This window comes from Nannospalax galili, unplaced genomic scaffold (genome assembly GCF_000622305.1).
Source record: "Nannospalax galili isolate Female #2095 unplaced genomic scaffold, S.galili_v1.0 scaffold321, whole genome shotgun sequence".
In the NCBI taxonomy this organism is placed as follows: Eukaryota; Metazoa; Chordata; class Mammalia; order Rodentia; family Spalacidae; genus Nannospalax; species Nannospalax galili.
Window position 1 is genome coordinate 3,016,294 of NW_008345972.1, and position 24,081 is coordinate 3,040,374.

Sequence of the window (24,081 nt, forward strand, 5' to 3'; positions counted from 1 at the left end):
GCACATACATATCATCCTGTAAGTGTGGAGGTCCTGGGACAACTCTGAGGAGTCATTTCTCTCCTTCCACCATGTGAGTCCAGTAGATGGAACTCAAGTCATCAGGTTTGGCAGTAGGTGACTTTACCCACCTCAACCACCCTTAAGTCTTTATCTTTTACAGCTACACAATAAAGTGATTAACCGTGTTGGGATCTGCCTCAGTATCATCCCAAAGGTTGCCAAGTGGGAGCACAGGTAAAAGCAGCTAGCTTTAAGGACCAGGGCTACTGAGAGACACTGGCAGGAGTGCCTCACACTCATGCTGTCTTCATATATCTGAAACTTCCAATTAAACTAAAACAGAACTAGTGGAGGTGGCATGCACCTATAATCCCAGCACTTGGGAGCCTGAGGAAGGAGGATCAGTAGTTCAAGGCCAGCCTAGGCTCCATGAGATTCTGTCAAAAAAACTAAGGAAAAAAAAAAAAAAAATAGAAAGAAAAACCAGATTGAGGCAACAACACATGCTAGGGGCACAGCTCAGTGGTAGAGCACTTACCTAATATGCAAATCCCTATCCCCAGCACTGCCAAAAAATGAGGCCAGATCTTTACCCTCCATTCAATGGTTTCCATCAGAACTGGAGTCCAAGTCCTCCCTTGGTCACCCCGGCTCTATAGAACTATTCTGCCTCCCATCCTCAGCCCTGGCCTCTCAAGCCATCTGCCCTGATTCTACCCTTGCTCACGTGGTCCCAGCAACACCTGACTCCTGGCCATGTATAGACACCCTCAAGTGTATGGCCATCTTTGCTCTGGCTGTGCCCTCTGCCTAGAATATTCTTCCCAGATCCTCACACAGCTCCTTCTCATCAAGTTTCTTCTCAGACTTGTCTTCTGCCCTCTGTGGGTCCTCTGATGGCCGTGTTCCCTCCTCTGCTCTTGTCCAAAACAGAGAACATCTGATACCTTACTCATTTCCTGTCCACAATGTTCTGCCACCAGATGGGAGCTCTTCTCCAAGGCCAGCCCCACTGACTTGTCCTTTGCACACATGCAGGCAATGCAAGATCTGCTCAATTGAGAGATGCACAGTAAGGCCCTCCTGAGTCAGGTGATCACAGCAGGAAGTACCCAGCACTCAACACTCAGCTAGAGTGGCAGTACTGCTTCCTCATGAGCTGCAAATCCAAGACTGACCATGGGTCAATGAAGATGTGCCCCTCCCCCCATACTTGCAGCATTTCCTTGGAAAACACACATCCAGTGAGCACTGAAAGTAGCCTCAACTATAGCACCTGCACTAGGGCAAAAGGCCACAAAGAATCTCCAGCAAGATCAAACCCCAGAACAGGGACCAAAGTGGGGCATGCAGGGACTTAAGAGCAGGAAGCTCCAAGTGGGACAGGGATCTAAAGGAGCAGTGGTGACGACAGCCTGCTCAAGAGCCACCTGGAAATGCCTTCCAACCACCCACACCCACAGTTGGGCTACCCACCCAGAGCCTCAGCCTGAGCAGCTTCCAACTGCAGTCACTGAACAGGCAGGCTATGGCCTCAGCCAAGTATAGCCTATGCCACAAGGCCCAATTGTGTCTACAACAACCACCAGCAGCTCACAGTAGCCTGCCTTTGTGGGAAAAATGCTCAGCGCTCCTACCCTGACTTAGAACTACCTGGATCTTTGAGAAGCCATGTGACATCTGGGAAATCAAAAGCACATGTCTAGCTTGATCAGAAGGAATGAATGAGGGCTGGGGATGTAGCTCAGAGGTAGAGCACTCAGCATGTGTGAGGCCCTGGGTTCAATCTCCAACCAAAAGAAAAAGAAAAAAAAAAGAATGACTGATTATAGACAAGAAGTTGGTAAGAGCAGGGGCCCTGTGACTTTGTGCACCAGTCCTAAGCTGGCTACAAAAGGGACTCTCACCTTCACTGTTCTTTGCAAAGTTCAGCTTGATCAGGGACTTCCCGTCAAGTTTCTGGAAGACATATAATTAATGATAATGAATAAGGAGTGTGGAGAAACACTAGGACTGCCAAGCCAGGTGTAATAGAGACAGAATGGAAAGATCTCTGCCCAGCTGATCCCCTACAATATACACTAAAGGAGAGATCTCTCTGCAAAGTCTCCAAGACACAGCCAGGACTTCTGCAGACTGCAGAATGATGAGCCTAGATGTTTGCATTAATGTAATCTGTACCCCAAGCTGCGAGCAGAGCTCATATTTAGTAACACACAAACAACAAATACAAGGGGTGGCCACAAGGATGGAATAGAAAGACTGGTGTTGTATTTCTACAATGTCTGAACTTTTCTTTTTGGTGCTAGGTATGCTAACCACGCATTCTGCCACTGAGCTGCAAATCTACCCCTTGTATGAACATCTTTAAGGTAAACATACATGATTTCTAAAACTAAAAAGTGAATGTAGGGCCAGCAATATGGCTCAGCTGGTAAAAGTGACACAAGCCCAATGATCTCAGTTCAATCCCCAAAACTCACAGTGGAAGGAGAGAACTCCCAAAAGTTGCCCTCTGACCACATGCCCACCATAGCATTCAAATATACACATCATACACATACATGCACACACACACAAATAAATAATAAATTAAAAAATAAAAATAAAATAATAAAGCAGGTAAGCAGGGCTGGGGTGGGGGGGAGCTCAGGAGTTAAGAGCACTGGCTACTTTTGAGTAAGATCCCAGTTCTGTTCCCAGCACATAACAACCATCCATAACTCCAGTTCCAGAGGATCCAATGCCTTTTTCTGGCTCCTGCAGACACTGCACACACAGGTGCAATGTGTTTTCCTGCACAATACATGCAGGAAACACATCCATACTCATAAAATAGAAAAGAGAGAAAGAGAGATAGATAGATAACGAGGGTAACCAATTGTTCCACTTAGACTGTGGTATATTTTTTAAAAGGGAAGAAAACATTAACAGTGGGAAGGGCTGTTGATACAGCTCAGTGGTAGAGTATATGCTTAGCATGGGTGAGGCCCTGGGTGTAGGGAAAAGGAATATACACGCCTACTTGCTAAGAGTGGAATGATGGAAAAGTAGAATCCTCTCTTTGTCCAGGTTTCCACAATATATCTACAGCTCACCTCTTCTATAGAATCTTTTATGATAAAATGTTCCAGTGACCTAGGGAGAGAACTTGCCTCTGCTGGAGGACATGAGGGGGCTGTGGAGACCCTGGAAGAGAGAGGAAAAGCTGCACATCACTGGGGAGCACCTGACTCAGGGCCCACATTCTGGCAGCTGCTGCCACTCTGGTACAGGTGATCCTGACCCTGCAGACCCAGGATTCAGGGAAGATGCTGGGGGAGGACAGCTGAGTCTCTGAGCCAAGCCCATGCCTGTGTCCTCACTGTCTAAGCACATCTCTGACCCCACCATTGGCTTTATCCTTTCCTTCATCCCTTTCTACCCCCATATCTTGCAAGTAAGGACTCCAGGAATATCTACAGGTCTTTACCAAAGCACATGTTCTAGCCAGAAGACCCCTACATAATATGCTCCTCCAAGGCTCCAAGAAGTGAAATGTGGCCAGCTAGCCTCTGGCCAGAGACCCTTTAAAGAGGTTAGCTGGAAGGGTCTCTTTTGGCAGAACAAGAACAGGCTAGGCAGGCCCTTAGCAAGACACTTCTGAGAGAGGGGATGCTAGGCATGAATGGGTAGGGTTTGCCAGATATACCTGAAGAACCACACCCCCATGGGATGCCTGGAACAAAGGAAATGGCCCCAGTTTCAAGTCATATGACCAAAGTAACCACCATATTGGGCTTGGCAAGTGTAGAGATTTGACAGTTGACAAGATCTGGTGCCCCAAAGAACACCTAGGAAGCAAAATGCAAAAGTAACAAAAAGCACCCAGCTGTAACTAAGTAACAATGTCCACTAGAAAGAGGCAGAGGTCATAAGGAAAGCTGTGGAAGATATCCGAGGTGGCAGCTTGGAAGCAGAGGATGGTTGAGAACATCACTAACACAGCAGGGGAGCCCCAGTTTGACATCCTTGGGCAGTCCCAACCTCAGTGCTCAGGAAGTCAAAGACCATCAGCTATAAGACACAGGCAGGCAGCAGGGACCATATAATGATAGTGAAGGTTGTCCTGTCAGTCTGGGGCCTCAGGAGAAGCCCCTGGAGCCACATGGCTCTCAGAAGCAGATGCACAGAAAAACAGCTGATCATACTTTAGAGTAAGAAAGACTTTGGGAGGTAAGGCATAAGCTCCCACCCCAAACAGCTCAAAGAGAAAAGCCACAGGCTCTGGAAGCAGTCTAAGACCCGTCTGTATGGGTGTAGAGCACAGCCCTCCTTTCTTCAAGAATAGGAAAGAAGCAAACTGGAGAGATGGCTCGGCAGTTAAGAGCACCAGCTGTTCTTGCAGAGGATCTGGGTTCAGTTCCCAGCACCCACATGGCAGCTAACAATCTTCCATAATTCCAGTTCCAGGGGATTCAATGCCCTCTTCTGACCTTGGGTATTGCATGACATGGATACATTTACATACATGCAGACAATACACTCATACACAGAAAAATAAAAAAATATATAAAATATTTTAAATAAGGAAGAAGCACACTGGGAAGAATCCTTGGAACTCCATACCTGTCCCAGACTGTCATCAGGACCTGAAGGACTGAGGCCAGCTTCCTCCTACCCAGTGGGAGGAGGGGTCTTGGAGGTATTTTTAAATCTTATTTTGGGGATGCTTAGGAATAGAACCCAGGGCCTTCTGCAAACTAGGCAAGTATTCTACTACTGAGATGCACCCCAACTCCAGGGAATCTTCTTGCCAAGGGAGCCCCCATCTCATGCTGAAACGTGGAGCAGGAGCAATACAAACTGCTCCAACAGGAATGGCGGAATCTCCAGACAAAACACAAGTTTCCCCTGGATCTGGGTTGAAAATGTCTCCCTAAAGTTCATACCCACAAAAAACCTGTGAATGTGACCTTACTTCAAAATGGGGTCTTCAGGGACAAAATCAAGCTAAGATGGGGTTACACTGATACCAGCAGTGAGATGCCTGGCCTGGGATTCTGAGACCAGACTGATTACCAGGCTCCCCAGCACACTGCTGATGCAGGACAGCAACAGTTGCTCAGAAGTTCCTGTTGAACTGAACTCAAGACCTCACTGTATTAAGTGACTGCTGAGATCCCTACTGCCCTAGGGATCTGACTCAACACCTTCAACACATCTTGCTGGTCCACTTTCTTATAGATATCCTGGATCTGGTCACAACTCTCCACTTTCCCTCTGCCTCCAGCCTGGTTCACAGAGCACCTCTCACCCAGACAGGTGCATGGCCCCTCATGGCTCTCCCTGTGGCCACCCTGGCTCCTTAGAGCACCTTTTGGACAAAGTCAAAACCATCCTCAATACATGCCAGCTTCATGATCCTGCCTAGGCTTCCAATGCAATCCCTTCCCAAGACTTGCATGGCCCCCCAATAAGGCCTCTATCTGCTAGTCCACCTGTCCCCCCTCTTTCCTCACCATCCCACTGCCCCATTCCTGCTGTGGGTCTAGCACATGGCAGGGCAGATGACTTCTTAGTGAACAAGTGCAACTGAATAAATGAAGAACTAGGCCCACAGAAGGGAAGGAAACAGACCTCTGACCAACATACCAGAGACTGATTAAAATGTGTGATTATGATAAAAGCACAGAGTTAGGGCTAGATAGTAAGGATTTTAATCAAGAAACACTCTCCTTGGGTGGTACGAAGTCACAGCATTAGACCTGCATTCAGGACATGCAAGAAGTGGCTTATTAAACATGGATTTTATTTATTTTTTGCCCATAAATAGCTAAAAAAAGCAAAAAGCTATTGATACCCAGTATTATCAAGGATATAGGGAAATAAGCATTTTCATCTGCACATTACTGCCTGGAACTTAAAATGATGTAACAACTTTAAAGGGCAACTGGCTAGTAACTATAGACACTGACAATAAACCTTCTTTTGGCCCAGCAGTCCTAAAATACTCCTGTGTGCCCAAAGAAAGGGCATGGGGCCATTCCCTGTACCTATGCTTAGAATGCCAGATGACAGAAGATTCAGTACAGCACAGCCACAAAGACAGAATAGGACCAGAGATGTCTCAGTGGGTAAAAGGGTTTGCCACCAAATCTGACAACCTAAGTTGGATCCTCAGAACCCACAATGTATGGTAGGAGGAGAGAACAGACTCCCACAGACTGTCTTAAGACCTTGTGCCACAGCATGCATGCTCACAGATATACACACATACACATACATACACAAAAGAAAGAAAGAATGAATGAATAAGTAAATAAAATTTTATAGACAGACAAACTCATAGAAAAGGCTATGTTCTCTGCACCAACATGTTTGGGGCTCCATGATACCCTGTAGAGCACACAAAACAACATATAGAGGAGCCACTCACTATGACTGAATCTACTGCTCAAGAGAAAACATATAAAGCCAGGCATGGTGGATCACATTTGTAATTCAAGCACCAGGAGACTGAGGCAGGACTGCTGTGGATTCAAGGTCAGCCTAGGCTACAGAGTAAGACCGTATCTGGAAAAAAACAAACAAACATAAAAACAAAGGAAAACTGAGAACAAAAACATACCATGGTCCTATATTCACAGGAGACTGATTCTAAGACTCTCCAGGATACCAAAATGCATAAAATACCCCAGTCTCATAAAATGGTGCACCATCTGAGCAGAATCTACATGTATACTCCCATCAACTTTAAACCATCTCTAGATTGCTTGCTACCCGCCACAATGTAAATGCTACATAGTTACCTCCTATTCTGCTTAGAGAACAATGACAAAAAAGGGTACAGATGTTCAGTACAAGTACAGCTTTCTTCCCAAATATTTTGATCATGGTTGGTTGAATCCAGGGAAAAGAATCTACAAATACAGGCCAACTGTACATACACATGTGTACACACAGAAGTAACATTTCTGGAAAGAGCAGGTATGGCAGGGGAGAGGAGGACTGTCATGCCCAGACCCAATGAACAGCTCTCTATTATGCTTTATAAGTTCACAAAAACCACCAAGACAAAGTGAAGGCAGGAGCCCGGCTCTCACCAGCTTCACTCCTGCAGGGCCACCTACCTCTCCATTGCTGGGATTGGTCCCATACTTCTTAAGCCATGGAACAATGTTCCTGATAAGAGAGAACAAAAAGTGTCACCAGAGCACTTAGGTGCCACAAGTAACAACACCCTAGGCCTCAAGGGCTGTTTCCAGGTAAGTCTAGCACAGGCTATGCCTCACTGCAGGAGGGAAAAGCCCTTTCCTTCATCAAAGGCAGTGGGGGAATATCTGTGGGTACACGAACTTCCAAATACACTCAAGATTTGTTTTTCTTGGTACTGGAGATTGAACACATGCCTTAAACATTGCTAAGAATAAAGAATGCTTTACGACTGAGCTACACTCTTAGCAGGCACAGGATTTTTACTGCAGTTATGTATAAACAAAGATTTTAACTGGGCAAAAAAGCATCAACAAATGCTAGTATGTCTATACAACAAAATACCAGGCCAGCACCAAAGCATACTTGCAGCCAAGCTCTGTGGTGGGTGTTTGTGATCCTAGATATTTGGAAGATGAGGGCAAGAAATCATTTGAGCCCAGGAATGAGCCCCCCCCCCATCTAAAACAAAACAAAACAAAACAGCAAAATGCCAGGCACGGTGGTACAAGCCTTTAATCCCAACACTTGGGAAGCAGAGGCAGGTAAATCTCTGTGAATTTAAGGCCAGCCAGGTCTTAAATTCATAGCAAATTGCAGGCCAACCAGAGCTACACAGAGAGACCCTGTCTCAAACAAAACAAAACACAACACAACACAAAATACAACACAAAACACAACCAAACCAAACCAAAAAAACACAACACAAAACAAAACAAAACACCCACAAAAAAAAAAAAAAAAAAAAAAACCTGCAGTCTGAGCCAAGCCCTTTTTTTTTTCAATCTTTTTGAGACAGGGTCTCTCTGTAGCCCCAGCTGGCCTGGAACTCACTATGTAGACCAGGCTGGCCTCAAACTCACAGAGATCTGCCTGCCTGTGCTGGGACTAAAGGCATGTGCCACCATAAACATTTATAGTGGTGATCCTGGATACTGAGATCATTATAATAAAACTTTCTGTTTCTAATTTTCCTAAAATAAGCTTAGAACAAAACAAATTAGAGAAAATAACATATGCTAGGACATAAAATAAAGCATGATGCTTCTGAATAGGATACTGGGAACTTGCGCCTTCATTACAGCTCTGCTTTCATCAAGTGAAAAGTATCCAGAACATCAGCTTTCCACATCAGGTACAAATAAAGCAGCCATGCACTGGGACATGGGGGTGGAAGGGCTCGCCTTCTTCCAAGCAACAGCAACTGCACCTGCAGCTAATACTGCCTGCTTAGAGTCTTGGCACACTCAGCCATGTCCCTGAAGTGCTGGCAATCCCTCCCAATCCCCAAAAGGCCCCCAGACCTGCTGAGACTGTTAAAGCCAGGATTCTGGTGACCTTGTCCCTGCTTAGAGCCACAAACTCAACATCTCCTTCTCTAATGAGTAGCAACAATCCTGCCACGTCTGTTAGATCAAAATTCAAGGGAGAATTGTGGAGACGGCTCAGTGGGTCAAGTGCTTTCCATGCAAGCATGAAAAACATGAGTTTGGATCCCTAGCATATGTGCAAAAGCCAGGCAAGGTAGCTCACGTCTATAACTCCAGCAGAGGATGGGAGGGTTCAGAGAGGCAGACCTTGGGAGCTAGCTGGCCAGCTAGTGTAGCCAAAACAGCAAGTTCCAGGTTCACTGACAGCCCTATCTCAAAAAAGTAAGGTGGAGAACAATAGAGCAACACTGACCTCTGGCCTCCACATACACATGAACATGAACACATACACATGCACATGAACACATACACACACAAACACGCACATACATATAACCCCACAAATAAAAAGAAATTCTAAAATTTAAAGAGAAACTCACAGCAAGTCAAAGACAACGCCCTCTGGAGTGCAGACCGGGTAGACAAAGGGTTGCAGAGAGAGACTGAAAAGTAGAGATCTCTGGTAAGCTTCTGGACACACTGGGCATGCAATGGTTCCGATAACCTTCCCAACAGTCTGCAGTCCTGCAGTTTGCACTGGTAGCCAGGACCACAGGTGCCCTGACATGCCACACCAAAGATAAGGCATTGTCTGAGGAGATGTGGCAGGATCTTGATGCAGCAGTAGCCAGGCTTCTCTGGTCCACTGCATGGCATCTGAGTTTTATCATCAGATTCAAGACAAAAAGAGGTCCCTGCTGGTGGCCTTGGGGAAGCAGGACTTGGATTCCCTCCTCAAATCCTCACACAGCAGGCAGGCCAAACTTTCCTCCCAAGAGCCATCCTCCCCAATCCTAAGAGGGTTAATGAGGTTACTGAGGTCTGCAGTGCATGCATAGCCCTAACCACAATGTGCACACCATCCCCCATGTGTGCTGAGAACATGACTAGACTGAGTCAAGAGTAAATCCTTGGGAGCCCTTGAGAAGTTCGGAGACATGGATGTTGGAATAAAGCTGTCTACTGAAACTTCAACTACTACAGCCATTTCTCATATGTGACATCTGCTGAGGAAAAGTAGCATCCACAAAAGAAACTGCATCTGGTGAACAGTCTGTGCCACTAATTTTTAAAAAATATTTTATTATTTTTATTTTATGTATATGAGTGTATTGCCTGCATGTATGTGAGTGCACCCGTGTTGTGTAATGCCAAGGAGGTCCGAAGAAGGCTTCGGATTCCCCTGGAACTGGAGTTAAGGACGGTTCGTAGCTGCCATGTGGGTCCTCTGCAAGAGCAGTCAGTGCTCTTAACCGCTGAGCCATCTCTCCAGCCCCGCCACTGACTTTTGTTTGTTTCTTTGTGATGGTCCTCTATGTCCCAGGCTGGCCTCAAACTCACTCTGCATCCAAGGATGACTGTGAACTTCTGATGCCACTTCACTACTCTTCACCTTCCATGAGGTTCCTGTCACCAGTCATCCAGAACCCAGATGACTTGGCTTCACTATCACTCCTCTATGAGTTTAGGCAGCACAGAATGGTCCTAGGACCTGGACAGCCCTTGCAGCAATGGGGCTCTGACCCTTCTTCAATCACGCCTGTACTGGATAGCTTTAGTGTCAATTTGAAATACCTGGGTTGAGGGAGCCTCAAATGGGGAATTTCCTTCATTGGACCAGCCTGTGGCCATAAGGCACCCTTTTGATTGTTGAGTATGTGGGAGGGCCCAGTCCATTGTGGGTGGTGCCACCCCTGGGTAGGTGGGCCTGTGTTGCATAAGAAAGCAGGCTGATCAGGGGCCAGGGGAGCAAGCCAGTAAGCAGCATTCCGCCATGGCCTATGCTCCAGCTCCTGCCTCCAGGTTCCTGCCCTGAGTTCCTACCTTGAGCTCCCTGATGAACTGTGACCTGGGAGGTATAAGCCAAGTAAACCCTTTCCTCCCCAAATTGATATTGGTCAGAGTATTTGTCACAGCAATGGAGAGACAAACTAGGACAAGACCTGAAAGGGTAGGGAGTAAGAACTGCCCTAACATCAGCACAGACTGATCTGAACCATTAATTTCCACAAGGCTAATGACAGAACCAGGAGAGATAGAAGAGGAATTACAACCAGTGACACCTCACTTGTTCTCTGAACAGGTATTGCTGAGCTCTCACTGACTGCAACATGGGGCCACTTGGAGGCAGATGCAGAAAGACCCAGTTTCTGGAATAAAAAACTATGGCCAGGCCTCCCGACATTGTAGCCTCTCCTGCTTTTTCACCCTATCAGCTGACAGGCCTCAATTGGGTCACCTGACCTTAAGAATCAGAACTTGGGAGGAGAAGGACATTGACTATAGCAGACCTTACTCACCCCTACATCCACCTGACCCAGGGAGGAACATGGGTGAGGGTCATAGACCTGCTTCCACAGCAGTCCCCTCTCCAGATTCATACCAATCTGCCCAAAAGCAACATTTGGTGGCTTTCATTTGGTCTCTCCCCATCCCACCAGTGCCCGAGTGCCCAGAAGAAGAGATAAGGGCCTGGCAGAATCATGACCACTGCTGCTGCTGCTGCTGCTATTCCTGCTGCTTACAATCTGGACCAGAGTAGATAGAGCATTACAGGAATAGCCTGGAGTCAGACCACTGGGTCACAACTCAGCATTGCCACTTTCCAGATGTGACACCAGGGTATACCTCCCTCTTCTAAGCACTGGTCTTCTTAACCACAAAATGGGTTTAATAGGATCCACCAACTTCAGAAGGCAAGAATGAAGCTAAAAAGGAAAGCTGGCCAATACAGACATAAGCAGAGTATGACCACGTGCTGTGCTCATGGCTGGATCCACTTTCTCTCAGCTCAGGGAGCCTCAGGACCAGAGAAAATCCTGCAGGCATTTCCAAGGGTCAGATTCACTACAGATAGGACATGCTGAGCATCCCTAAACTGAAAATCTAAAATTCAAAATGCTCCAAATTCGGGGGCTGGAGAGATGGCTCAGCAGTTAAGAACACTGGTTGTTCTTACAGAAGACCGGGGTCGAATCCCAGCACCCACATGGCAGCTAACAATTGTCCATAACTCCAGTCCCAGGCGATCCAAGAGCCTCTTCTGACCTCCATGGGCATTGCACGACATGGGTACATTTACCTACATGCAGGCAATACCAAAAAAAAGAAAAACCTCCAAATTCAAACTTTTTTTTGTCACTGTCAGTGCTCAAAATTTTGGATTTTGGGAGTCTAGAGAGATGGCTCAGTGGTTAAGAGCACTGGCTGCACTTGCAAAAGACCCAGGTTTGATTGCCAGCACCTACATGCGGCTAACAACTGTCTCTAACTCCAGTTCCAGGGGACCCGATGCCCTCTTCTAACCTCTAAGGGCATTGCATGACACAGGTGCATCTACCTACATGCAGGCATTATACTCATACACATAAAATTAAAAAATAAAGTTGGGCGTGGTGGCACACGCCTTTAATCCCAGCACTCGGGAGGCAGAGTCAGGCCGATCTCTGTGAGTTCAAGGCCAACCTGGTCTACATAGTGAGTTCCAGGATAGCTGGGGCTACAGGGAGACCCTGTCTCAAAAAGACCAATAAATAAGTAAATAAATACATACATACATAAATAAATACATAATGGGCTGGAGAGATGGCTCAGCAGTTAAGAACACTGGCTGTTCTTGAAAAAGATCCAGGTTCGAATCACAGCACCCACATGGCAGCTAACAACTGTCCATAACTCCCGTTCCAGGGGATCCAACAGCCTCTTCTGTCCTCTGTGGGCATTGCACGACACAGGTGCACTTACCTACATGCAGGCAATACACACATACACATAAAATAAATTTTAAAAATTAAAATAAATACATAAAATATTTTTAAAAAGGCCAGGTGTGGTGACACACGTCTTTAATCCCAGCACTTGGGAGGCAGAGGCAGGTGGATCTCTGTGAATACAAGGCCAGCCTGGTCTATATAGCAAGTTCTAGGCCAATTGAGGCTACAGGGAGACCCTGTCTCAAAGACCAAAAAAAATTTTTTTAAGTTTTGAATTTTGGAAATTTTCAGATCAAGGATTATCAGCTGACAAAGTCTATGCAAATATTACCCCAGACCCAGGCATGGCAGCCTGTAATCCTATTATTTGGGAGGTAGAAGAAAGAGGATCAGGAGTTCAAGGGCAGCCTAAGCTACAGTTAAGAGACCCTATCTCAAAAATAAAATAACAAACAAAAATAAAAAACAAAAAGCATTTGAAGAAAGACTACTCAAGGGCTGGAGAGATGGCTCAGAGTATATATTACTACCTCTCCTTCACAGAGTAGACAAAAGAAGCAATTTATGACATAATTGCCACTCATTTGGCAAGTGCTAAAAAAACTCATGTGGCAATGTTGAGTTGTGACCCAGTGGTCTGACTCCAGGCCATTCCTATAATGCTCTACTCTGGTCCAGATTGTTAACAGCAGGAATAGCAGCAGCAGCAGCAATGGTAATGATTCTGCCAGGCCCTTATCCCCTTACCTGGACACTCAGGCACTGGTGGGATGGGGAGAGCTCAGAGACAGCTCTTACAAAGAGCCCAGGTTCAAGTCCCAACACCCACATGGCAGCTAACAACTGTCTGTAAACTCCAGTTCCAGGGGATCTGATGCCCTCTTCAAACCACCGGGGGCCCTGCATGACACGGGTCATCTGTAAACTCCAGTTCCAGGGGATCTGACGCCCTCTTCAAACCACCATGGGCCCTGCATGACATGGGTCATGACCTACCTACATGCAGGCTAACAACCATTTGTAACTCCAGTTCTAGGACATCCTCTTCTGGCTTCTGTGGGCATTGCACATACATGGAATACTTACATACATGGAGGCAAAACACTCATAAACATAAAATTAAAAAAAATTTTTTTTTAAATTTTTTTTAAAGTAAAGAATACTCAATCCATACCAGAGAAAGTGAAACCTTCAAGAGGCTTACCTGCAGTGGTCAAAAGGCAAACGGCGAAAATGTGTCTGTGGGATATCTGTTTAAAATGAAACAAAAACAGAAAACTTATTTGAAAATTATTTCATCTGGGTGTACCTACCATTAAAATACATCATTATGGCTGGGCATGGTGGCGCATGCCTTTAATCCCAGCACTCGGGAGGCAGAGGCAGGCAGATCTCTGAGTTCAAGGCCAGCCTGGTCTACATAGTGAGTTCCAGGACAGCTGGGGCTACAGGGAGACCATGTCTCAAAAAGACCAAAAAAAAAAGACAAAAAAAAAAAGATGAATCAGGAGTAGAACTGCATGTCTGTAATCCTAGGACTCAGGAAGCTGACACAGAAGGCCAGCCTAGGCCACAAGCAAAACATACACAAACTGAGAAAACTAGCAAGATGACTCAGTGGTAAAGGCACTTGCCACATAAGCCTAACCACCTGAGCTCAATCCCCAGAATCTACACAAAGATAGAAGGAGAGCGATAACTCCATAAAGTTGGCCTCTGACCTCCATACACACACTGTGGCATGTACGCACTGGCACATGCATCATACACACAAAAATAAAATTTCAAAAACCCCACAACAGACAGGGTATACAGCGCAGTGGTACAGCACTTTCTTAGCATATTCAAGGCCCTGGGCTTGATCTCCAGTATTGCAATTATTTTAAAAGAACTTATAGGAAAAAAGTGCATATCCCTGAGGTGAGGCTGTAGCTTAAGAGTAAAGTGCTGGCCAGGTATGGTGGCACACGCCTTTAATCCCAGCACTCAGAAGGCAGAGGCAGGTGGATCTCTGTGAGTTCCAGGACAGCTGGGGCTACAGGGAGACAGAAAAAAAGAATAAAGTGCTTACCTAGCATGCACAAGCCCCTGGTTCAATCTACAGCACCATAAAAAACCAGGTGTCTCCCCAACTGGACTGAAAATGCGTATGATTTTTTTTTTAATGTACACATTTTTTTTTGGTCTTTTTGAAACAGGGTCTCCCTGTAGCCCCAGCTGGTGTGGAACTCGCTTTGTGAACCAGGTTGGCCTTGAACTCACAGAGATCCACCTCCCTCTGCCTCCCAAGTGCTGGGACTACAGGTGTGTGCCACGACACCCGGCCTAATGTACATATTTTTTACTCATATTATCATTGTGACTATGGCTGGGCACAATGGCACACACCTATAATCCCAGCACTGGGGAAGCAAAAGCAGGAGGATCCTGAGTTCAAGGCCAGCTTGAGCTACACAGCCAGATTACCTTTAAAAAAAAAAAAAAAAAGAATTCCTGTGCCCATTTTTCTGCAGCCTTGGCAGTTATGGGTTGTTACCACTTATGGAGCTTCTATAGAAAAAGTTACTTTAAATTACATTTTTGAAAATCTCTACTAAAGCCAGGCATGGTGGCGCATACCCTTAATCCCAGCACTTGGGAGGTAGAAGCAGGCAGATCTCTGTGAGTTCAAGGCCAGCCTAGTCTACATAGTGAGGTGCCCATTTTTCTGCAGCCTTGGCAGTTATGGGTTGTTACCACTTATGGAGCTTCTATAGAAAAAGTTACTTTAAATTACATTTTTGAAAATCTCTACTAAAGCCAGGCATGGTGGCGCATACCCTTAATCCCAGCACTTGGGAGGTAGAAGCAGGCAGATCTCTGTGAGTTCAAGGCCAGCCTAGTCTACATAGTGAGTTCCAGACCAGTTGGGGCTACAGGGAGACCCTGTCTCAAAAAGACCCCCACACACACAAAAAAAAATCTCTACTAAGAACTGAGCATGGTGGTACATGTCTTTAATCCTAGCACTCCCGAGGCAGATCTCTGAGAGTGAGGCCAGCCTGGTCTATATACTGAGTTCCAGGCCAGCTAAAAAAAAAAAACCTCTACTAAGATGTAACTACATTCTACTATGTTGAGTACATGTCCTCAACATGCCCAGTTGTTCACCATAATGTCTATGTTCTGGTTCTTATCTATTTTTCTGGATCACTATATAAGGAAGACAGCATTCCTCAATACCACCCCCATCCTCTTACCTGGCTTCTTGCCACCATAGAAGTGAGTGTATTCAGCACAGGTAATGTACCTAAAGAGAGAGAAAGTATATTATATTACTACCTCTCCTTTAAAGAGTGGACAAAAGTAGTAACTTATGATATAATGCCATTCATTTGGCAAGTGTTTATCACACATCTTCTGGTTATCAGGCACATATAAGCACAACAGACATGGGGATAAATAAATACTAACAGAGTTTTGCTCTGAAGGAAATGAACTGAATTCATAGAAGACCTAACAATGAAGGCAGAGGCCAAAAGATTTCTGTGAGTTCAAGGCCAACCTGGTCTACACAGTGAGTTCCAGACCAGCAAAGGGTACAGAGTGAGGCCTTGTCTTAAAAAAAAAAAAAAAAAAAAAAAAAAAAAAAAAAACCTGTATTGAAAAAAAAAAAAAAAAAAAAAAAAAAAAAAATATCTGGGGGCTGGAGAGATGGCTCAGCAGTTGAGAGCACTGACTGCTCTTGCAGAGGACCTGGGTTTGATTCCCAGCACCCCATGGAGGCTACGAACTGTCCTTAACTCTAGTTTCAGGGGAATCCGAAGCCCTCTTCTGACCTCTGCAGAACTGCACGACACAGGTGCACTCACATACATGTAGGCAATACACTCATACACGTAAAATAAAAAATAAAATTAAAAAAAAATATCTGGAGCCAGGCGTGGTGGCACACACCTTTAAGCCCAAGGAGGCAGAGGCAAGCACATCTCTGTGAGTTCCAGGCTAGCCTGGTCTACATAGTGAGTTTCAGGCCAGCTGGGGCTGCAGGGAGACCCTGTCTCAAAAAGACAAAAAAAAAAAAAATCATCTAATAGAAAGAGTGAGGCACATAAAGATCTGGGGAAGTGCTTTATGGAAATAGCACTTACAGAGGCTCTGAGACAGGGAAAGCTGAATGCGTTATGTGTCCCAGAAGAGATCTATTACAGGAGTTGTGTGCATGAGCTATGTGGTAGCAGATAATGACAGAGAAGAGCAGGGGCTGGGTCACAAAGGATCTCAAAGGTCATGGTAAGATTTGTCCTAAGTGTGATGGGAAGCTGTTGGATGCTTTTTTTTTTGAGCAGGACCCTGACATGATCTGACCTATGTCTCAAAACGTAGCTCTTGTTGCTGTATGTTGTTAGTGTGTAAAATTGGGAAATTGTCTTAAGTCTATGTGTAGCAAGTCAGGGGTTGTCTGTTGCAGTGTAACCACTGGAATAGGGAGGGTGGGAATAGGGCAGCCTGGATGGTTGAAAATTATCAAGAATTCCCTTTCCAGCATACTCCTTTTTTGAGAGATCAGTTTCCCAAGTGGAGATGTTGAGTAAACATCTGTTGCAAGATAGAGATGACTGGAAAAGACCACCCGCAGAGACGAAATGGGGAGAAGACCGATGCTGTCTGTGACATGGGGAGAGGGCCCAGAAAAGGGGAATGAGGACAGAGCAATCACTGAAGGAGATAGAAAACAAGGCGCTTCTACGATCCCAGATAGTGAGACCGGCTTCAGAAGGGGGAATGTGGTCAGTGCACCAAAAGATGTTGAGCAGCCCAAATAAGGCCTGACAGTTGAACATCAAATTTGACAATACAGAAATCAGGGATATCCTTAAAAGAGCAGTTCGTGCTGGCGCACGCCTTTAATTCCAGCACTCGGGCAGCAGAGGCAGGACTCTGCGAGTTCAAGGGCAGCCTGGTCTACACAGAGTGACAGATTATTTCCATGAAAAAGTGAAAATAAAGAGAAAAAGTGAGAGGGAGCGACTGGAGCAGGGCCGGCATGTTTTAAGCTGGTAGACTGTTGCCGTGTGTGGGCTGAGCCGGCACTAGGCGACCTGGAGATGCAGAAGCAAATCTCGCAGGCGGAAAGTGGGGTGGCCGGGCAAATCCCAGAAGTGAAGTGAAGTCGGGACCAGTACAGCGCAGAGGCCGAGGGTCGCGCTGCGGGGACAGTACGAAGCCTGAGGGCGGAGGCTTCCGGGAGGAAGTGATACTCGGGATGGAGACGCTCCGGGAGCAAGCGCAAGAGGCAGAGGTTGCGCTGCCAGAGACGCCCAACTTACATCTTGTCCTTCTGGTGCTGTCGTTTCCCCATGGCAGCGGCGGCGGCGAAGCCAAACAGGCCAACAGCTCAGTGCCTAGCGACTCCCCCTTCGGGAGAACTTCCGGTTCCGGAGCTCGGCCCGCCCCCGTGCCGGAAGCTGGAAGTAGGCATTGTGGGAATTGTGGTTTCCTGGTGTCCTGAGTACACGCTGGAGGCCGAAACGCGCGAGCAGATGCTGCTTGGCTCACCTGGGGTGCTTCGTCGGCCTCCTTTGCGGATTACCAGGGACCTCTGCACTGCCTTGTTACCCAGCCCAACCTATGTTAGTCGGCTCTGCGCAAACTGGCCCTGCGTTCTCTCAAAAGGCCGCTCTACTGCCATACCTACTGTCTGCTCTTGGTTCACACGTCCTCCAGACCCCTCAGACCCCCTCAACCCCAGGAGGCAGGTGATCAAGCCTGCAAGTCCAAATCTCCACCCAGCCTCCGCCACCACCACCACCACCCGGTCATGTTTCTCTCTTTTGCCAGACCCTTCCCTTGGTTCCTTTCAGCACGTTTGACCTGGGTCTCTTGTCTACACTCAGGACCCTGATGCGTTTGCCCAGGCTTGTGTTTTTGTCTAGGGAGTGGAAGGGAACTGGGGATTGAGTCCAATGCCTCAAACGAGGATGCTAAGCACAAAAAAAGATTTTTTTGAGCGGAGGGTAGCGAGGTAGGCGCGCACCTCCCATGATGCACCTGTGTGATTCAGAGGACAGATAACCTTCTCTCCTTGCACCATGGGTTCCTGGGATCAAACAAATTACCAGGCTTGTGCAGCAAGTGCTTTTACCTACTGAGCCATCTTATTGCTCTAAGCTTGTGGTTTTAAACATCACTTATATTCCGACTCCCAATGCTAAATCATTCACCCCGATGTCAAGTTTAATATGTCTGATCAAAGAATTCTCAATCTCTCTGTCCTCTATTTGGAGTCCCCACTTTGCTGTTAAATAGAACCACCATTCACCCAATCATCCAAAGGCAATTATTCTTAACCTTCACATGAAGTTCATGGCTTCTAGGTTCAGCATAAATCTTACTTCAAAAGATCTTGACCACCCCACTCATATCTCTCATAGTTTATCATAATTTGTAATGTAGTCATTTTGTCTATGTGCTAATTGTCTATATGCACACAGAAATCAGTTCCAGGCCAGCTGGGGCTACAGCTAGATCCTGTCTCAAAAAGACCAAAAAAAAACACAAACAAACAAACAACAACAACAACAAAAAAAAACCCCACAAAAAAACAGGGCTTTCTATTGTTGGGTTTATGATCTCCAGTCACAAGTTATGGCTAATGTCCAGTAATGATCAGATATTTAGGAAGGACTGACTTCTCACATGCAGGTCAAGTTCTAAGGCCAACAATAAGAGTCACATTAGAAATTTCTTAGCAAGGTGCCAAACTAGAAACTGATAGCCTTGCCCATTCTCCTCCAGGGATGATCACCTACAAAATAAGGCTTGTGTTTAGGAAAAATATGGTAGATTTGCAACTCAGGTTGAAGAGACACCCAAAGGGGCCAGAGTCACCAAAGGGAAGGATAGTATTCCCCACTTCATTCTCTCAAAATGTATGTGTAAGCAAGGGGATATCTCATGGTACTGATCCAACCATGTACTATTCTTATATACAGGCTTAGGCTGGAGGCTCAAGTTTGCTCTACCCAACCATTTCTTTCACATAGAAGGACAGAGAGCATGCACAAGCCCAGGGGAACTCAGCACAAGAATGCATCTCTGGGAATTTTATTCCTTCCTGGAGCATGGTCTGTAGGGAAGAGATCACTGGCTCCTCTTGGTGGGATTAGACTCTGCACTGCCAGGGTCGTTCTCTGAGTTATCTTTCGGTCTGGGCACAGGCTGAAACTTGAGTAGGACAGGCGGTGTGAAGATGGAAGCTTTCACAACAGGAGATGGAGTCTCATCAGTGTTTGGAGGCCCACTACAGGCTGAGGTCCTGCATGGAAGATGACCAACACATGCCTATGAGGTAGGACACTAGCACACAGGGGTGCCAGACATACACATGATAAAATCATCAATTACATGATAGCTCCCAAAACATTTCTACTTCCAGAAACCTCTCATGAAGTCTGTTCAGTGCTGTGCATTGTAGAAATGTTTGTGATTGTAAAACACCTACAACCAACCCAAATGACAATGAAAGGACACCTACAGTGCAAACAGCTGGTGGACTGTCCTGCTGTTTAAAGGAATGAAGATGACCCAGTGGTTTTTCTTTTTGAAATTGGGTGTCACTATGTAACCCAGGCTGCCCTCAAACTCACTATGTGGTCAGCCTGGATTTCATCTTATACTAATCCTCCTGCCTCAGCCTTCTGGTTGCTGGAATTACAGGAATATGCCAGTTCAAATGGCTTATTAATGGAAAAAAATAAGCTGACAAGAGTTAAAACCAGGGTAATCTCTGTGTGTGTGTGTGTGTGTGTGTGTGTGCACGTGCAAGCATGCACACGCACAGACATATGCACAAGGCAAAATATTTCAAAGAGTACACAACTCTAAACATCAGTGGTCTCTTACATTTTACATTTTCTGGGGATTTAGTTAGTTTTTGTTTTTTGTTTTTAAGACAAAGTCTCTCCAAGCCTAGCCTAAACTGGAATTGATTTCTCAATACTCCTGCCTCAGCTGCAACCTTGCTGAGATTACAGGCATGGGCCACCATTTGACTTACTGTTATCTTCTGTTCTGATAACTTTTTCCCATGGAATATGTTCTGCTTTTTTGGCTTTTTTGAGGTGCTAAGGATCAAATCCAGGGCCTCATATATGCCAGGCAAGTGTTCCACCACTTGCCATCAACCCCTAAATTTTGTGGGGAGGAGTGGTTTGGGGGGAAGGTTGTGGGTCGTTTTTGGTTTGGTTTGGTTTTGAGTAAGAGTTCACTACGTAACCCTGGCTGGCCTGGGACTCTTATGTAAACCAGGCTGGCTTCGAACACATAGAGATGTGCCTGCCTTTGCCTCCTAAGAGCTGAGAGTAAAAGCGTCCACCTCCATGCCTGGAAGCCCCTAAATTTTGTTTTCAATTACTTTAAAATAACCTATTTGGGGTGATGGCACCATGAGAACACAACTCACTCAGAAAATAAAATGCTCAGGGTTGGGGATGCGCTCAGTAGTTCAGAGGTAGGTACTTGCCTAGCCTGTGCAAGGCCCTGAGTTCACAAGATATACCAGAACCTAAAAATTGTTCCCATTAGTGCAATAGTGGTATGCTGGCCTAGCATGCACAGTTCTGGGTTCAACCCTGAAATGCTTTACTTTGAATCTTGCCTTGTAACATTGCAAAAAAAAACCTCTGTCATCCAGTAACAGTCACCTTCCCAGCTTTTCACCGGCCTCCTTTTGATCTGATTTAATAGCTTCCTAAAGCTTCCACTTGGATATAATTTATGAAACATGCTTTGTAGCAAGTTCCTCTAGATTGAAGCATTCCTTCCTGGAGAGAAGCTCACAAAACTTTAAAGTTCCAGGAACTAATGAAAACACTCACAAGGCCCCTCCCTAAGAGTATAACAGTACACAATCACTAAGGAGAGGCGACTCCATGGAGCTGCCTCAAGTGATGCAAAGAACTCCAATGATGCCACTTTCCTGAGTCATCACTCATGCTAGGGGTGCTTTTCAGTGACGCAGTTGACTGAGTCACCCATACTCCTATAAGTTACCCCAGTAAACTGGTTCACCAAGCTAGACTCAGGTGGGATCATTTCTTTGGTCTGTCGTCAGTGCCTCATCTGAAGTAAATAGACATTTGTTCACATCTCCCCAGGAAAAGTCATGCAACAATATGCATGGTCATCTTTATAATTTTAATAGCTGCATAATAACATACCATAAGTTATGTAAATGCATATTTTTGCTTCCAGATTTTTTTTTTGAGGCAATGTCTCTGGAACTCTGGAACTTACTTTGTAAACCAGGCCGGACACAGAGCTGTGGCAGTCTTGCCTCTGCCTCTGAGTGCTGGGATTACAGGAATGCATCACAATGTTCTGCCTCATAGTTCCCCTTTTTAACTGATGCCATAAAGTTTTTTAAAGATATTTTATTTATTATTTTAATTTTATGTGTAGGTAAGTGCACCTGTGTTATGCAATGCCCACGGAGGATAGAAGAGGCTGTAGGATCCCCTGGAACTGGAATTACAGACAGTTGTAAGCTGCTATGTGGGTGCTGGATTTGAACCTGGGTCTTCTTTAAGAACAGTCAGTGTTCTTAACTGCTGAGCCATCTCTCCAGCCCCTACTGCCATAAAGTTTAAATTCTTTGTTTTTAATGTGTATGACTGTTTTGTCTGTACATATATAAGTACAATGCCCACAGAGGCCAGAAGAGGCCCATCATATCCCCTGGATGGAGTTAAAAGACAATTGTTAACATATGGATGTTGGTGACCAAACCCAGTGCTCTTTTTTTTTTTTTGAGACAGGGTCTTCCTGTAGTCCCAGCTGGCCTGGCACTTGCTATGTAGACCAGGCTGGCCTTGAACTCACAGAGATCCGCCTGCCTCTGCCTTCTGAGTACTGGGACTAAAGACTTGCGCCACCCTGCCCAGCTGCAATGAGTGCTCTCAATTGCTGAGCTATCTCTTCAGTCCCTCCCATAAAGTTAGACAAATGGCTTTTTTCCTCTGAGCCTGGTGGCTTATATCTATAACCGCACTTCTCAAAAAGCTAAGCCAGGAGAATCACAAACTCAAGCCCACCTTGATCAACTAGGTGAGACCATGACACAGAAAAAAAGAGGGTTGAGGATGTAGCTCAGTGGCAAATCATTTACCTAACATGTTTGAACCCTGGTATTCACAATGCCTTTTATTTGGAGACAGTTTCCAAGATTCCAATTTCCAAACAGTAATTCATAGAATTTGAGAACTTCTATAATTCATGACATATTTTGAAAAGCTTGCCTTACAAAAAGACTAAGCAACGCTGGGCATGGTACTGCACACCTGTAATACCAGCACTTGGGAGGTGGAAGCAGGATAAGAGACTTGTATTTACCATATACAATGATGTCATAAAAATCAAGAATAAGCCAGGCAGGGTGGCGCATGCCTTTAATCCCAGCACTTGAGAGGCAGAGGCAGGCAGGATCTCTGTGAGTTCGAGGCCAGCCTAGTCTACATTGCAATTTCCAGGTCAGCTGGGGCTACAGGGAGACCCTGTCTCTAAAAGACTCCCCCCCACCAAAAAAAAAAAAAAAACAATCAAGAATAAAAAGACAACCTCCTCCTAAAAATCCTAACACTTAGAAACTGACAAAGAATCTGAACACATTTTCCAAAGACATACAAATCACCAGTAAGCTCAGAAAAATAGTTCAACATCAGCCATCAGGAAAATGTAACACAGAACCCCAGGGAGATATATTTCACACCCAGTAAGATTGGTGTACAGTAAAGAAAAGCTACTTAGGAGGCTGTATATAATTAAGTCCCAGATACTTAGGGGGTTAAGATGGGAGGACTGCTTGAGCCCAGAGTTTAAGACCAGTCTGAGCAATGTACTGTGACCCCATCTCAAAATACCAAAACAAAATATCAAGAGGCTGGAGAGATGGTCTGGAGTAAGAGGGACTTGCTGCTCTTACTCAGGACCTAGGTTCAATTCCCAGCACATACATGGTATCTCACAACCATCTGTAACTCCAATTCCAGGGGCTCAGACGCCCTCCTCTGGCCTCTGCAGGCACCAGGCACACATGTGGTACACATACCCAGGTTTGAATCCCAGCACCCACATGGCAGCTAACAACTGTCCTTAACTCCAGTTCCAGGGGATCCAATGGTCTCTTCTGTTCTCCGCAGACATTGCACGACATGGGTGCACTTACATACATGCAGGCAATACATGAATATACATAAAATAAAAATTAATACTAAATAAAATATTTTTTAAAAGAAATGGGATCCTCATACATCACTAGCAGGACTGTAAAATAAGACAGCCACTTTAACTGTATGGCAGTTTGTCAAAATTCTGAACATGGAACCAGGCATATGGGTCAGTGGTAGAATACTTGCCGAGCATGTGTGAGGTCCTGGGTTCCATCACCAACACTGTTAAAAATTTGTAGACATTGCCGGGTGTGGTGGCGCACGCCTTTAATCCCAGCACTCGGGAGGCAGAGGCAGGCGGATCTCTGTGAGTTCAAGGCCAGCCTGGTCTACATAGTGAGTTCCAAGACAGCTGGGGCTACAGAGAGACCCTGTCTCAAAAAGACAAAAAAAAAAAAATTTGTAGACATATATGTATATATAATGTAATATGTAAATATTACATTATATATACATTAAAGTTACTACACAAGCCAGATGTAGTGGTGCATGCCTTTAATCCTAGCACTCAGAAGGCAGAGGCAGGTGGATCTC

The 24,081-nt window shown here is 45.6% G+C and overlaps 2 protein-coding genes across 17 annotated transcripts in view; both read right to left on the minus strand.

Annotated features, from left to right (window-relative positions):
- Ppil2 (peptidylprolyl isomerase like 2) overlaps positions 1-17,787 on the minus strand; it is a 35,521-nt gene extending 17,734 nt beyond the window's left edge. For 7 of the 16 annotated variants that reach the window (XM_008842211.3, XM_017800383.2, XM_008842209.3 and 4 more), the window contains exons 1-6: positions 17,650-17,787; positions 15,580-15,629; positions 13,545-13,590; positions 9,008-9,070; positions 7,116-7,167; positions 1,911-1,962 (exon numbers count right to left, since the gene is read on the minus strand). In XM_008842211.3, the coding sequence (XP_008840433.1) occupies positions 1,911-1,962; positions 7,116-7,167; positions 9,008-9,070; positions 13,545-13,590; positions 15,580-15,629; positions 17,650-17,681 (295 nt within the window). In that variant the 5' untranslated portion in view covers positions 17,682-17,787. Of the gene's footprint in view, positions 1-1,910; positions 1,963-3,101; positions 3,171-7,115; positions 7,168-9,007; positions 9,071-13,544; positions 13,591-15,579; positions 15,630-17,649 lie in introns of those variants that run through there. The other 9 variants (XM_008842208.3, XM_008842214.3, XM_008842220.3 and 6 more) reach the window with 3 other exon arrangements.
- Positions 17,788-18,907: 1,120 nt separating this feature from the next.
- The window catches only part of LOC103741446, a 27,009-nt gene continuing 21,835 nt past the window's right edge, over positions 18,908-24,081 (minus strand). Inside the window, exon 6 of the mRNA XM_008842225.2 lies at positions 18,908-19,637. Coding sequence (XP_008840447.1) covers positions 19,463-19,637 — 175 coding nt within the window. The 3' untranslated portion in view covers positions 18,908-19,462. The remainder of the gene's footprint in view (positions 19,638-24,081) is intronic.